Genomic DNA, 17,132 nt, shown 5'->3' on the forward strand with positions numbered 1-17,132 from the left:
TTAATAATAAAACGATTTTATTATTTTTTCTCATTATACGATTTCATTACAATCGCGGAATCGAAAAAGGAAGTAAAACTGATTTTTGCGTTAATGCGTTTATTGTTTTTTGAATATTTTGCCTGCGAAAATTACTTGGATATTATTTTTCTAAAAATATCGTGAAAATAAGGTAGGTTGATACAGAAACTATTTATCGCACATGTACTGTATATAAGCTTCAAAAAAATAAATAAAAATAGATTTTATCAAACGATGAGATCAGCCGATTAATTGTATCGTGTACAATATTTTATACCCCAAGGAAAATACTGTAGGTCTAGAGTAAAATAAATTTTGTTTTCCCACAGTTAAACTTCGCCGCTAATTGCTGTTGTGATAACTTTAATACGATCTTCTAACGACAGCACCTTGCATTTCAGACATTTTCCAACAAACTGAAATGAATTTCCTTTGTTGCTAGACTAATTTATTAATACCTGCATCTAATTTCAAGGGTGGGAGAAGTGCCCGGGATGGGTTCGAACGAGAGTTTAGACTAATTCATTATATTAGGAGGCGGAAACGTTGTTCAGATGGGTTCTTACAATAGTTTAGGCCAGATACATTCGCGAAAGTGGTCGCTTATTACAGGTGTTGTATGTTGTTTCGGACCAAAAATCGATGCCCGCGGTCGCGTTACACAGATGGTCGTTTAATACAGGTAACTTATACGAAGACTCTATGAATAAACTATTCCGTGCCAGAAACTTTTGCCCGTTTTGACAGGTGCCCGTCGAATGCAGATGGTCGCCTAAACAGTTTTCACTGTATATAAATTTATTTATGTAGTTACAAGATAAGCAACTATAAACCTATATTTTATCCTTTGTAATGTAAGTGTACAATGATCACACTGTATAAACAATTATAAACTATCCTGTAATCGTGTAATGCACTGATTATAGTTATAGAATTTAACATTTTTTGTATCAGTTTCTTACGTAGAAAGCTATATATAAAGATATTAAAATTTGGCTTTCATACAATTTATTATTATTAAATAATGGCTACTATTATTGCTAAATGGCTTTACTGAACCTGTGTATAGCCTGTAAGGTAATATGCTGCTGGCCTTTAGTGCAAAGATAGAAATTTCTGTACAGAAGAAAAGAAAATAAAAAATAATTATTGTAGTTTATATTATATTAGACCTAATAAACACTGTAGTGTAATATTTTTTATTATAATATAGGCTATTAATACATTTAAAAAAGATTATCGCGTTAGACATATATTTTTTATAGATTTGACATGATAAAAAATTCAAATTAAAGAAGATTCAGAAGAGTTGTTCAATCTCTATTTTGTGTATATCTGTGAAGATAATCTATAAAAACAATAAGTGGCCTACGGTTACAGTTTAATAAACGTGTTTAAATAAACATTATAAGGGGAAGTTACAGATTTCTATACTTCTTAATGTTCAAGATGATATTCTTGTTCAATTGTTGACTCGCAGACAAATTGATTACTTGACTTTTGAGCCACCCTATGTAAATATACTACTTTTTAAAAAATATTTATTAAAGAAATGTTCATTTTATAAAATTTTAAAATTAATTTTTAGTTATTTAAAGTCTGAAACAATCTTTAAAAAAGAAAGAAACAATAAAGTATGCTATTTATAGTTTGTTTTAATGAAACTAGTTTTTCTATTTTATTCAGATTTTGATGCAGTACTTCTTCCTTCCTTATCATTTTATTATTTTATTTTTATTTGACTTAATAAAGAGGTAAGTAAAGAAAATACAGAATCATGACAATAAAAAATAACATGTAAAAATAGATGAGAAAAGGAAGATATAATCTTCCTTTTCTCATCTATTTTTGAAGATTCTTGAGAAAGGGACCTTTTGTTCTTCTCATAAAGCTTTAAATATAGATTATTAAATATATTTTAAATGTGAATAAATGTTGAATTTATCATCTATTTTAGTGTTTACTTAATAATAATTAAAAAATAAATTTAAGGAATTAAAAAAAACAAAGCTAAAATAAGCTGAAATTATTAGTAGTAAATTTACTGCATCACTTAATCTTTAATTATAGCACTTAGAAGGATGTTAGTACACTATACAATAAGAATATTGATAAGACATATTACTGTTTTTTGCTTTAATTAAAAATAATGGAGCCCAGTTTTTCAAGTCATTTAATGTTTTTATTATAAATCTTTTTTATATTCTATCAATTATATCAATTTGTGCAATGTGTGGAGTTTCTTCAACTTCTCCTTGCATGTTAGATGTTTTATTATTGCATACAAAAAATTAATTTTTCCTATCACCCGGATAATCAGAGTTCTACTTAGAAAAACGATGGTTAAAGCACCTGAAACTGGGTAAGTGAATTGGAAATTTTTCAACTTTCAATTCATTGATTTATAAAAAGTACAGTACATTCGGTTTCCTTAAACTAACAAATAGTAGGGCGTTAACCAAATTATGCAGTTTAATCATAATAAATAACGATTTGTCAATCGGTTATTAAAATGCCAAAAAATAGTAGATCACTCATAGTGAGAACAATGGATCTCAGATGAAAACTGCCTTCTCGCAGCAATAAAAGAATTGTATTAGTATATTCACTCATTCATTAATGAATTTTTCGTAAAATTCGAGAAACATTTGAGATGAAAATGGAAAATTCTTAGTATGGTATTAAGGGTTTAATATAAATTCTCACATTAAATTTATGCATAAGAATCCTAATAAATGTGAATATGAATTTACGAAAAGGTTGCAAGGAAAATATTACACTTTCTTTTCTAAAATTAAAAATTATAAATCACGGAAAAATTATTGCATTGTCTAATATGCATTGGTCTCACTGACTGACTAATGTATTCAATGACATGAAGTGTTTGAGTGTTCTTATTATGTTTCTTACAGGAAAATAATGTTAAAATAGAAAGGGGAAATTGGTTTTGTTGATTGAAAAAGCTAAAACCTCAAAAAATATCAAATATTTTAAGCGCTACGTAGTCTCAAGCAACCCTCAGCTACAACATGTGTCATCCGAGCAGTCAATTCATTTAAGCACTCCCTGCCTATTTTTATTATCTTAAATTTCATTGTTATTTTTGTCTTACTGTACTTATAATATTACCTAATTACTTAATAAATATTTATCACATTAATATTGTTTATATGAAGAATCACTGTATAAACTATAAGATAAAAAAGAGTATCGCGAGCAACGCTAATCAATGGTGCCGCTAAAGGCGGTCAGGGGCGAAGTCCCCGATAAAATATAAAAACATAAATTTCTATAATTAGAATATAAGCAAGGCCTGAGGAAAGTGTTAGAGATAAGAGGGAAAAATAAATAAATAAAGAATACTTGTCTAAGCATTCAAGGATACGTATTCTTCGCGTATTTTGCATGGTTTAATATAGGAATTAGTTTTGACTAGCTTGATATATACTCGTAAACAAGAACAGAACGTACAATAACCTGTGAGAAAAATAGAGAATTTGTTTAATAACTGAATAAATATTAAATTTATTTTATTTTACTGTATAATCGAAGTATCTATAATGAGTTTGAATAAGTATGTAGTTAATTATTAATTGTATTCTTATTCAAAATCATTTCATTATAAATACTTCATTAAAGAACATTTCAAATATAAAAACTTAAATATTGTTTTCATTTTTAAATACATTTCAAGTTATTTTAAATCATTTAGTTTTGCCATTTCCTTCAATTATTGCTTGAAGGGAATTGCAAAATTTTTTTATATTTGAAATTTTCTTCTATTTTTTGAATTCTGCATATGAAACTAGGAAATCTTATTCTGCTAAGGATTAATATAGAATTTATGTCCCTTTCTATCGTTATTTTATTTTACAAATCTCTTTGGAGCAGTTGTACATGCCTTATACACTTGACAGTGTATTGTGCAAGTTATGTCTTATTTGTTGTAGGCCTATGTCTGCTTATTTATGCCTAATTTTTAGTCAAACGGGCTTTTATACCAAATTTCTAACAATCCGAGGCTGTTATTGTACCGTTTATTCTCAATTTAATCGCCTTTATAGAGTGTAATACTTTTTCTAAACCACGTATTTAAACCTCTGCAGATCCTTCTAATTTGTGTGATTATACTGTATACCAGATGTCAAATTATCTCATAATATTCATTAAAATGCACAGATAAATAGACATGTTAAGGTTAACTTTGTTTTTAACTGCTAAAACTACAGACAAATTAATAATTTACGAAATAATACGAAGGGAGAAATGAAATTTATTGTAACGTAAAATGAAAGAAGTAGGACGTCTGTCTGTAAATGTGATACTCTCAAAGTTGAATAGTTGATAACATACAGCGGTTCAAAATCAATTGGTAAGCTGCTTCATACTTAACTTGGAATGTTTAAAAAATTCTTTACGGATAAAAGTCTACTTTTAGGTTCGATTGAGTGGGCTAAACTGAAACTATTCTTAGATTTATCTGCGAAAAATCAAAATTGTTCGTACGGGATTCGAATTGTGATCCCTTATCGTGATAAGAAAATGCCTCACTTCGTGGCCTACTTTCTTGACAAGACGTCTGAAAACTGTTTCGTGAGATAAAATATTATAAGGATTAACGAAGTCAAGAAGTCTTTATGAGAAATTTGGGCAATATTTTAGGATTTTTGTAAGATTTCTTTAAGAATCGACGATTTATGAGATCTAAATAAATCGACCGACTCGTATCAAATGAACAATTGTAGTGTATAATCATTTTAAAACATATTAAGAGGATGTAGAATTCATAAGCAAAAGTTCAATTGAAGATAATTGATCTTTTGATAAATTACTTTGCTAAATAGAGGATAAAACGTGCGATGGTATTGCAAGATTGGTTACAGAGATTGGTTAGAAATTCTCTTGGCAAAGGTTAGTTAGAAAATAAATAAAATAGCCTTCAATTCAAGCTTTTAAAAATATTTAATTATTTGAAGAAGTAAAAGTAGGTTCATTATTTAAATTCAATCAATTTTTCAAAACATCTTATCTTCAATGGGAACTTTAATCACCATTTAACCAGTTTTTATGACGAATTCATTACACGTTACATATATATATTCCTATATATTGCATTATATATATATAATATATAATAAATTTGGCATAAAAACGGGTTAAATGATGATTTATGGTTTTCCGGAAGACTCATTGGAGATATATTTTGATAAATATAAGTATAGCTTATATTACAGTTTTATCTTCCTTAGTTATTACTTACAACTTTAAAACCATTTCTCCTTAAATAAATAGGGTTTTATATATTAAAGAATAGATTTAGTCTATATACTGTTTAGTTTAGTTCTAGCTTGTTTCCATTAACAAAAGTTTAATGAAAATTTAACATACCTTTATATGACAATACACTAGAGTTTATCAGAATTTAACACTTCAGAGAATCGTTTACAAATTCAAGGTGTTAATTATAATTTTAGTATTTTATTCAAGTCATTTCCCGTTAAATAAATTTTTAGTTTTAAATATTTATTTAAACAAGTACTGTATATGCAAATATTTTATGATTTATTTTTATTCCTACAAGGCACCACCTGCTCGTAAACACGTCTGTTTAAACACGCGTTTAATTTAAGAAAATCCCCATTAATGCATTAAATTATTTTGAAGGAAAAAGGTTAAAGATTATAAAACTTGCAGCTTAAAGTTAAAAAAAAAGTAGAACGGATAAAAATCTTTCGTAATTTTTATATGACGCAAAACTTGTACGATCGTTTCCTTGTTAAATATTACGATAAGGAAATGATTCGTGTATTCAAACGATAGATCATCATTAAAAAAAAGAATTAAATACGTCTCTGGACACGTTACAAATGAGGCTAATAAGCTTAAAAATTATATATTCTACTAATTTCGGCATTAAATAATGTGTATCAGTTGGAGTAAAGTTTTTATTTTGTATAGTCTGGATCCTATCTATCTATAGGCTATTTACAATTTTAACTAGGCTACACTGCTTCCACATCACGATTTTCCACCTTAAAATTATGCCTCTGTCAAAATTAACTTCTTTATGACACGTTTGAGACCAATAAAGTCGAAATGTATGATTTTGACTCTGTAAATTGGTGTATAATACACAGCAAGAACTTTTAAATTAGTTAAAAATGAACATAATCATAGGTTAATGCGATTTATCAGTCGTAAAATAGTTTTATTGTGCTGGAAAGATTATAAATATTATTAAAAAACATAATTTCATGTCTTAGATAATCATCATTTTTTATTACGTATGTCCATTGATGCGGAATATTAAACTGTAACTAATGTAAATTTCTATATGACGGTATGATTATTAACTATTTAGGAGTATATTGTACGTGATTAATATTTAAAATATATCGATAAAAACTTATATCCTCGATAATCTTCATAAGAATCGGGCGTGAACCGAAGATCTCTCACCTCATATTATAGGTTATATTCAAATTGAATTTATATGAAGAAAACAAGTTTGTCTTATATAATCCGTGATAGTTCTTAATCTTATAAATGCATATTCATTAAATTATCATCAGAGATGATCAAGTTTAAAGGTCATTATCTGAGCCAAAGATCGACTTCTGTCTAAGAAAATTAAATAACTGTTATAAACTCAGTTTATATGATTTTTCTGGTCTATAGAATTTCAAATAAATATTTTACCAAATAATGGGTCTTTGATCTTAAAGATATTGACTACACATAAACAACTTTCTTATTTTTTCCATAACACTAAGCTTAATTTTTTAAAATTTGTTTTTCATAGTTTTATCACGCTTAAAAATAAAAAAATAATACACGAATGACGGTTAAATTTGCATAACGATGACAGAATAAGCATAAGATCCATCTTCTTTAGCAAGGCATACGTCATCAGATATCTTTGTTGATATTAAAATAATTTTGCTGACACCAAAACAGCACGATAGAACCGGAACTATAGCATCAAAACAAAAATAAAAAAAATCACGAAGTTTTCCTTTTAATTCGCTTCGAGAAGGTCGCTCTAATTCATTCTTGAATAATAAAAATCTGGAATTTATTTTTACCCTAAAATCACACATACAATTCCGCATCCGTCTTTCTTTTTTTCTTTCCTTATTAATTGAATGCAGAACATTTTCTCTTTGCCACAATTTAGATTGGTCCTATATCGTTAATATATTTCCCTGTTTATATCCTAAGGGTATAGGGCATCATCCCTTTGTGGATTTCTTTCCCACATCCTCATTTAACTCTTCAAAAACTCATACACAATGACTTTCGAAGAAACTTAAATTCTCTACATTCATTATGGAATTCTTTACGATTTTCCTAAAATATATTCAATTTTTATTGAAAATGATCATGTAATTATACAAAACTTGCAGCTTATCGGACGAATAGTCCAGCGCAACGTAAAAATCTCGTCCATTACTCTCCAAATTGTCTGTAAGAATAGAACGTGATGCATCATGTTTATTATTATTAAATCGAAATCTGAACGTAGAAAATGAATCGGCCTATATTTCGTTCAATTTATTGCTTGTAAGAACTTCCTCCATCCGGATACACGTAAATAATAATCTCTTGGTTTTGTGATGCAACGGATGACATAGATCAGATGTGACAGTCAATGCGTAAAACTTTAATTGGCACCCAAAGAACTTTTAAATATAAACATTCCGTGAGGTGATGAACGCAAGAATTCTATTCAAAAAGTCTATTTTTTAAAGCTAACTTTCTCCCGTTCGTTTCGTTTTTTTTTTATTTTTATTTAAATTAACGAGAGAAAGGGCAATACCCCAATTTTCCTTATTTATTTGTGGCTTCCCCTTTGGGCATGGACGTGTCCTTTTGAGAAGAATGCACCCCGGACGCTTGACCTACAAACGTGTTAGACAAATCGGATGATAATGACGTAGATAAATGAACGAGTTATATAAAAAGGAATAGAAAAATATATCACAAATCTTTAGGAAATCTTTCGGCATCATGGTAAGTTTCGAAATGTTAGTCTATATCGAGGAGAGAGAAAATGGCGAGGAGTAAACCTATAACTTTATTATTTTTTTACAGTTCTGGATATTTGTGGTTTTGCTGGCTCTTGTGCAGTCATCTTATCAAGTTAATTCCGACCCTTATGGGAAAATAAGTAGTGGAAGTGTCGATGGCCCATTTCAAAGAGATGAAAATTTCATTTATGTTCCCGTAAAATTATTTTCCCATGAGAGTGTAAGATCTGGAGGATACGGAGAAGGAGGAGGAGGTGGTGGTGGCGGTGGAGAAGGAAGGAGAGGTCCTCTTGTCGGAGGAAGTGGACGAGAAGAACAGAGTGGGAAAGAACTTGGTGGTTTCGAGAAGAATCCTGGTTACGGTCCCGCTTTAACTTTCAAAATCACTACTGGAAAAGACTCCGTGGATTACGGCAATAATGGTGGTTATGGGGATATTGGAAAAGGCCCTCGAAGTTATATAACCGAATCTGGTAACGTAAATAATTTCGATAGAAGTGCTGGAAGATACAGTGGAACTGAACCGAGCGGGTATATCGGAGGAGTCCCTAATAGTTTTGGAGGTAACGTGAGAAATTATAATAAAGGAGAATCTCTTGATTATAATAGAGGGAATCTTGGAAATTACGGAAAAGCTGGTGTTGTGACTTTTACTAAAACTTCTCCTGGTGGATATGATGATCAGAAGCCAATTTCTTATGGTAGTTCTCCTCCTGTAAGAAACTATGATGGTGCTGCGTACGGTGGAGATCCTGGTGATTATAGCGACGGTGTATCCGAAGGATTTAAAAAGGAAACCGCTAAAGGATTTTCGTCTTTGAAACCTCTTAGGTATTTCGGAGGTGGAAGTCCTAAAGGTTACGGAAATAAACCTTCAGGAGGATTTGGAAGTTTTCAACATGGAAATAAACCTTTCGTGGTTTCCTATTATAGGAAAAATCCAGACATTTTTCAAGGTAGTAGCTTCATTACTGGAAGTTCTGGATATAAAGACGGAGGTGTTAGTACGTACGGAAGTGGAAAACCTGGCAGTTACGATAAACCCAGTAGTGGTGGTGGTGGTTATCATAGCGGAAGTGTCAGCGGTTACGATAAAGTAAGTTCTAGTAATTATGGAAGAGAAAAGATCGCATCTCCCTTTACTAAAGTCCCTGGTAGTTTTAGTTCAAGTAGAGATGGACTTGGAAGAGAAACTTCTAATAATTACGGAGGACAAAGGGTTATTACTTATGGAAAAGAAAATGACGATAGTTATGGAAAAGAAGGTTCTGGCGCTTATAAAGGGACACATGATAAAATTCCAGCTCCTAATTATGCGATAACAATTGGTAGTGCAAGTCCCGATAATTATGGGGGAGGAAGCGACAGAGGTTATGACAAAGTAAATCCTAATTATGGAGGTAATAGCGACAGTTACGGAAAAGAGAACTTTCCCGGTAATTTTCCCAAAATCCCACTTCCCAACATCTACGGCAAAGCAGACGATGGCAAAAAGAATATTATTCCTATCATAATAAGATTACAACCACCCGGCGGTAGTGAAGAATACGGAAACAGAGGTTACGAACAATATAACAACAATCCAGGCGTTGTTTACGGAAATAAACCACCAAATAATTACGGAATTTCACCTGAAAACTATGGAGGAAAACCTGTTAAACCTAGCGAAGGAAAGAAATTTAACAAAGACTATAGAACTTCTCCAAGCGAACACGGAAGAAACCAAAGTCCAGATGTGGTCTATGGTGATAAAGGCACTGGCGGTGGTCTAGATATTTTTAATTTAAATCTTAGCAATCTCTTAGGCGTTAAATTGCCAGAATCTGCAAATTTTAATTTCGCTGCCAGAAGCGAATATACATAGACTTTTTTTTATTCCCTAATTAAGAATTCATTGACCCGAATTAGCAATAGATTTTAAAAATATCCATCATAATGTATCATAATTCATAATGTATATGTAATCTAGATAACATAAAGATTTTATATATCTGGTTTGTATATTAATAATTCTTTAACATGCATTTTTCCTCAATAATTTAGGAAACGAAAGAACATATTTTCTAATAGGAAAAAAAATTATGATGTTAGAAAATTGCCTTTATAAATTGGAACTGATTGGTTTCGATACATAAATCGTATAGAGATTGAATTAATTATTGTTTAAAATTCAATTTTCGCGTTCTACACGCTACATCCGTCACAATGAACTAATGACACAATTTTATAGAAATTCGTTTATCCAGCGTGCCCAAAACTATCTTCCCATAAACTCAAATTTCTTTAGGTCATGTGAGAAATATGTTTACACGTTTATTACATAAACGATCCTTGATTAACCCACTTTTAATATCTCTGAGGTCGGTTTGCGACCCTCACCTTCAATTGTAAATTATTGTGGAGATAAAAGATATCCATTCAGGCCACTTACCTCGCGCGATTCGATAAAGCATGCTCATTTTCTATACTTTTTTTTTTATTATTCCTACTTTAACATATGTTCTATTTTTAGAATAAATAAGCCATTAAATTGAATTATGTATTTTATAAATTATTTTTAAATTTTAATCATTCTCTAAAGCTCACGCATTGTGAGCCGTGATGCATTATTATAATTTAAAAATAACTAAACTAATTTAAAAGTACTGTATTCGGAAAGTGAACAAAGTATAGAGAAGAATATTAAAGAATGACAAGATCTTGCATCAAAGCGAAATGCACACATACTTTCACAAATAAAACAGATGCAAACTCTAAAATTAAGCGCAATCTGATAGAGTAGACCTATTTTATTCAAAGTTATACGAAATAATGTAAATTATCAAAACATTAAAAATAAGCCAGCGTAATACGAAATTACGAAAATGTATTTTATATTTTCACAATGAAAATGTTATACAAAACTGTTGCAAATTTCTTCTGATATAGTATCGGAAGAGATGTATTTGCTTCATTTTTTACTCCCACCCCCTTCTGTTTACAATTCTTCATCACCGTTGCCTTCCCCTTCCATTTGCGCAATTATATGTACAATAAATGTCAATTAACAACAAAATATCCCAAAATAAATGAATTTTGTATGCGCAAACACTCGGATGACTCCCCTCTTCCTGCGTCAGCATTCATCAACACCCTCCTGACACTCTCCCACATCTCGATGTCGTCGCAATAAATGCACGCCGCCTTAGACACTGTACAAATATACTTAATATTCCTTGAAAAAAGCGGAAATCTATATCCCATAAGATGTAATATCGATCGGATGCTTCTGGATCCTGATCTATACATTTCAGATTCTTTCGATTTTTGTATTTGTTCATTACATAGGACAATAGAACCTATTGTTACGCGTGCTTCTACCTGGAAACGCTTCAAATTCTCGTCATCTATGTGCATAAATCATCATCATCCGTCACTTAATGGAGAATAAACTAGTTAACAATACCTATTTCAAAAGATGGAAAAGACTTAAATGCTACGACAACCAATTCAATACTGATCAAGACAGGCCAAGGAAACTATAATACGAGGATGGGATGGGAGTTCTTACTATTGCATAATCGAATTCTAATTATATTTATTTTGCAATGGTAAATATGCCATTATTTTATTGGTTTCGGGCTGTATACCATTAGAATTATTTCTTCGTGAGACTATACCAAAAAGATTAATAAACTATTTCCAGAGAATCTAGTAGAGTTTTCTTTTTTCATTAATTCGCTAACAAATAATTTTACACAAAAAACCGTAAAAGGTGAAAATGTAATATCCTCAATTGATTTGAAGATAACAGAATTGTTTGGAACAAAAAGTAAAATAATTACTGGTTATTCGAAAGATATCATCTTATATTATCTCTGAACGTAGCAATTATACAATTGTGATCTCCCATTCCTTCACAAGGACCACTATTAAATATAACTTTTATTTATAAGTATTCGATAAGGAAGAATTAAGATATATATTTATGTAAATTTCATCAGATTTCAGAAGTTGCATAGCATTTATTTCATTTCTGAATATCTCTTGAATTTTCCTATACTTCACAATTTTTTTCAGTGTGTCTCCATGAAATTCATTCGAATATTTTAAAGAAAGCATCTTCACAGAAGTGTGTAATCATGAAGTAAAATAATTATGATTTTATTACAGTCTTTTGTCTAATTGACAAGTATTCTGAAATATTTATTGCTTTTTAAAATTAATATTAAATTTTAAATGAATAGATCGAATCAATCGTTTTTAAATTTAAACTTAAAATTCCTTTCTGATGTTTAATTTTATTGCCAATTTTTGTCTCAAATACTCTTCAAATACTTAAACACTTAATCCAGATAATGTGATGAGTGAACAGATACCAAATACATTTCTAAACCGCTTCAGCAAAAGCAATAAAACTCCTGATATTGAAGTTGCACACGATAAACTGAAGAAGTTTCCAATGCTTCAGAAATTCGAAGGCCCGTATAGGCTTTTGGTTAACAGTGAAAAATGATATTGATGCTGAAGGCAACGAGGCATAGAAATATCTCATAAATTTGCACTGATCTCGCTTACGCTGCCATTTTCTATTGCAAGTGTACAGCGTGTTTATGTTCTCGTGTGAACGGAATGACGAAATCTTTACGATTTTTTTGCAGGTCTACTACAAAATTACTCTTTAATTTTTTAAAAGTAAATACATTTTTGTATGATTGGGTGATCTGTGAAATTTTCATGGCCGCTACTTAAGTTAAACTTTGATTACTTACAACGCATAAACTATTTAAATTGTTTGAGATTTCGAAGGTGTTTTTAATAATATACAGATTTTACGTGACGTCCTCTTTCGATTGTACTATTTTTTCCTATAAATCTGCTTCTCCTCAAATATTTCGTGTCAGTGAGTGAAGCCAACTTTATTATATGCAGATGATAAAATGCGATGCTAAAGAGTAAAAAATAGAAACTCGAACATTTTAACCAAATGAATTTTTTTACTTTTATTAGAAATTTTAAAGATCAATTGGTTTATAATAAATATTTGACATTTTTCATAATTAACTTGGAAAGTAATTTGACTTTATTGCCATTTTATTTAAATTCTCAGTAAATTGTGACGATTTGTTCGGTGCTGTTTACACGGTTTCGTTTTATTCTATTTTGAAACAATGCGATAATATAATATATTTAATAAAAAATAGGATTAAATCTTATACTAAAAATATAATATACTCTAATAATATTTACAACTTTTTGTATAGTTATAGCCCAGCACATTAAATCTCCGCCTAAGTGTCATTTAGTTTTTATTTTATCAATATGTTAAACTATAGAATTTTTTATAATTATTTTATGTACATAAAATAAGCAAAAATATATTTTATACAGGGTGTCTATAATTAAATAAGTTAACTATTATATTATATTATTATTTTCAGTTTTGCTTAATTTTTTGTAAATAGTTTTACATTATTTGTAAATAAAGCATTTTTTTTCTGGTTATATATCTCGATAACGTCAGAATCTGTTTGAACACTGTTGAATGTGTTGCTTTATTTCGTGTGTGTGTTTTGAATTTACGAAAAACTTGTCGAAAAATTTATTTTAATATTTTAATAAGATTAACTGAATACAATCTTCTTAAATACTGTCGAATTTCTTGGACATGTTTCTCTAAAGAGAAATTTAAAATTTCATTACACCAAATACGATGCATTTAACTTCCTATTCTAGAAAACAGAAAGTTAAATGCATTATATTGTATATATAATGCATTTAAGAGTATTTGCTGATCACTTCTAAAAGTCTTGGCAAACAGGTCAATTTTACTGTAATTTAATCAACAGAATATTGCCATTCGATATGTAAATTATAAATATTTGAATATTTAATTGTTTCTTCGTTATTTAGTTTTTTTTATTATTAAATATGGTTAGTCTAAATATAGACGTACTGGCCATTTCTTGGTGTGGCATATATTTTAATTAATTTTAAAATTTTTGAGTAATTAAGCGATAAATAAGATCTCTCTACCTCCTTTCGATATGTGCTCGAATTCGACCTTAACGTATTTTTTCACGAAAAATTCAGGCTGGAATGTCATATTTCGTTCTTCGCCCATTCCATTCGATTCAATTAAGGTCAGGCCTATTCGTATCAGATGAGTTGTAAAACGAAGGACAGATTTATGTATGTACGCTGATGATTTGAGTTCTGAACTAACTAAACTTGTAACTAAAAGGTTACTTTTTTAATAAAATAAATAACTAGTAATTTAAGTTTTTAACTATTACTAACTGTAAACTTCTACGAGCAAATCAATTATTTAATTAAATGATTCTCGATAATTTGGCTTATCACATTTCTTTTCTTTTTATACAAAATACTCTGTATAAGACAGAGCCTGTGAGATGTAAACGGAAACTTGTGTTAAATTTCCAATAACTCGTATTAAAACCTGCTTAAGTCGGAAAGTTTGCACAGTCCCTCGCAACACAAGGCTATCACAGGTTTTGCTGTACTGGAAAAGAACCTCGCATTTCATTCCCTTGCAAATATTGTACGTAACTCTCATTTAAAAACAAAACTATTAACACTAGCTCGTTGCCCTACATTACACAATATCTGTAAGCTTGAACTTTCCAGACAATGAACATGATCTTAACTGATATCGCTAGTTTGTATTTTAAATTATCTAATAATATTAACATGTAAAAAAATATTCAATTACCTTCTTTTTCATTTACACAAAGCGTTTTCAGGGGATATTCATTACTTCGCCATCTTTATCCTAACGTTCTTGAAAACGTATTGATCTAGGAATTTGTATTAAATTATAACATTGCTTTATTATAGTTAGGTTAAAATTTTACATTAATCGCTAGATCAAGTAATTTTCTTCTTTGTTATTAACTTTCGTCTTACGGTTTCAAAACTTGCATCATATCTCATTGTTACTTTTATATAAAATATTCCTTGTCCCTCATGACCGGTCATTGATATATTACAGACCTCTCTTTCATCCAGTATAATCCATTTATCTTTGTCATTTACCAGTAATCTTTGTAACCAAGGGAGAGAAACAACTGGTAGATATGATTTAACCTGTTGCTTAACCTAAATAACTCGTATGTTACACTCCCACAATAAACTAACGGAAATTGCACAAAAGACTTATCCATTTTTGTGTAATGGGAATTATTAAGAAAAATAATGAAGAGCTACCTAAAATTTAATTTATATTCATAAAATTCTTATTCAGTAAAGCGAGTAACTACACTATTTTATTCATGTGTTATATCTTCTTAGGATTGTGTATGCATGAAAACAAACTGTGATAAGATACCAGTTTGACCCTTATAAATGAGGCTAAGACCCCTGGCGTAACTAACGGTTGCCACGCTGTAATTTATTTTGTTTGAATCATAAAGTAGAGAATAAGCAGATAGTCAATTTAGTGATGATCATGTTTATAATTGAATCATATTTTTTAAATTTATTTAATTTAAAATATATGCTATCCACCTCAAATTACTACTGTATTGCCCCTGTACATAATACTTTTCCTGTTAGCAATAGAATAATAATTTAAACATTTTTTTAAAATATTAAATAATAAATTTATTTAATTTAGAATATTAAAAGCGTATTAAAAAGAGTAAAATAATAATATAGTATATCGCTTTATTTAAGCCAAACTGGAAATTCCAAGTATCACGTGAGCAGAAATGATTGTTTATAAACATAATAGTCTGATAACTATCAGTTACAGGTTGTTCACTACACAAGGACACAAAATGGCGGCTAATCGAAGGAGCGCCATTTTGATCGATTATAGGCTATACGTAATAATATGGCATGGTATTTTATTACTAAAATTAATGTCGTCAGTAAAATGATGCAAAACTATTTAATTAATATAAAAACGGTTATTGAATGTGTCGAATGAATTCCAAAAGAATTAAAAGATTAGGACAGATCAAAATTTTTAAAGTGGTATTAATCTGCTAAAATGGCAGGTATTTTCGATGTAGAACAAACATGTGTTCGATTATAAAGCGCATGATAAACTTCTAACTAGTGCAAAACTTAATTTTAATAATACACACTTTGTTGCGATATTAGATAGCTCTCTATCATCTCTAAGTAAAATACGATACTTTTGCATTATTTTAAACAATGGAAGCAGGAAAATATTTCAAAATATTGTAAAGATTTACACTTAAAATTAAGCAACGATAAAAATCCAAATGATCGTGATATTGATGGCAATGTCCTTTTCGAGGAACTCAAAGCGTTACAATGTTTCATAAAGGTATATCCCCTCACGATTTATTGAACTTCATCTATGAGAACAATTTACGTGTTACGTTTTCGAATATTGCAATTTGTTTTCAGAATTTATCTAACACTACTTGTATTAGTGGCTTCGCCGAAAGAAATTTCTCAAATTCAAAATAATTAAAAATTATTTACGATCAACCGTAACCCAAGAACGTTTCATAAATTTATCTATGTTAGTCGTAGAAAACGATATTAAGGATAGTTTAGACTTGAGTGAATTAATTAAATATTATTTTTTAAAATCCTGTGTAATATATAGGCCTATATATATAACGTTTAATATTAATTACTATGTGTTTTTAGAAGATAAATGTTATAATATTATAAAAATATAGCTAAATATAGAGAAGTTTATGTGATATGTTATAAGCTATAAAATTAAAATAAAAAGAGTAACTTAGCTGCGATATATATGAATATTATATTACGTTGTTACAAAGATTACAACTTGTGTAACATTATACAGAACAACTGCAAGAAAATTTTCATAAAAGAATTTATTTTAAAATCATAATGCTACAATTGCTGTATAATATACATATCGTTCCATCTATCTTTGTTTTATGTATTTTTATTAAAAATAATGCATTTCTTATGGGCTGAAATATCACCCACTGTGTAATGTGGCTGGTAATGTTTCTTATTGAATGTACTTATTTCTTTCCCGAAAATAACTGAATATTTTCTTATAGTGTAAAAAATTAGCACCATGGCACCCAGTGTCATTAATAAAAGTGGTGTATGCGTATTTTTGCA

At 29.5% G+C, this 17,132-nt stretch overlaps 1 protein-coding gene across 1 annotated transcript; it reads left to right on the forward strand.

Moving 5' to 3' along the window:
* Positions 1-2,360: 2,360 nt before the first annotated feature.
* On the forward strand, positions 2,361-9,915 carry LOC111635484 (glycine-rich cell wall structural protein 1.8-like). Its single transcript, XM_023380451.1, has 3 exons — positions 2,361-2,383; positions 8,016-8,034; positions 8,116-9,915. Exons 1-3 carry the CDS (start codon positions 2,361-2,363, stop codon positions 9,913-9,915), a joined length of 1,842 nt encoding a protein of 613 aa, XP_023236219.1.
* The last annotated feature ends 7,217 nt before the right edge of the window (positions 9,916-17,132 follow it).

The sequence above is a fragment of the Centruroides sculpturatus genome, unplaced genomic scaffold (genome assembly GCF_000671375.1).
Source record: "Centruroides sculpturatus isolate CEXI.00-Female unplaced genomic scaffold, Cexi_2.0 scaffold845, whole genome shotgun sequence".
Classification (NCBI taxonomy): Eukaryota; Metazoa; Arthropoda; class Arachnida; order Scorpiones; family Buthidae; genus Centruroides; species Centruroides sculpturatus.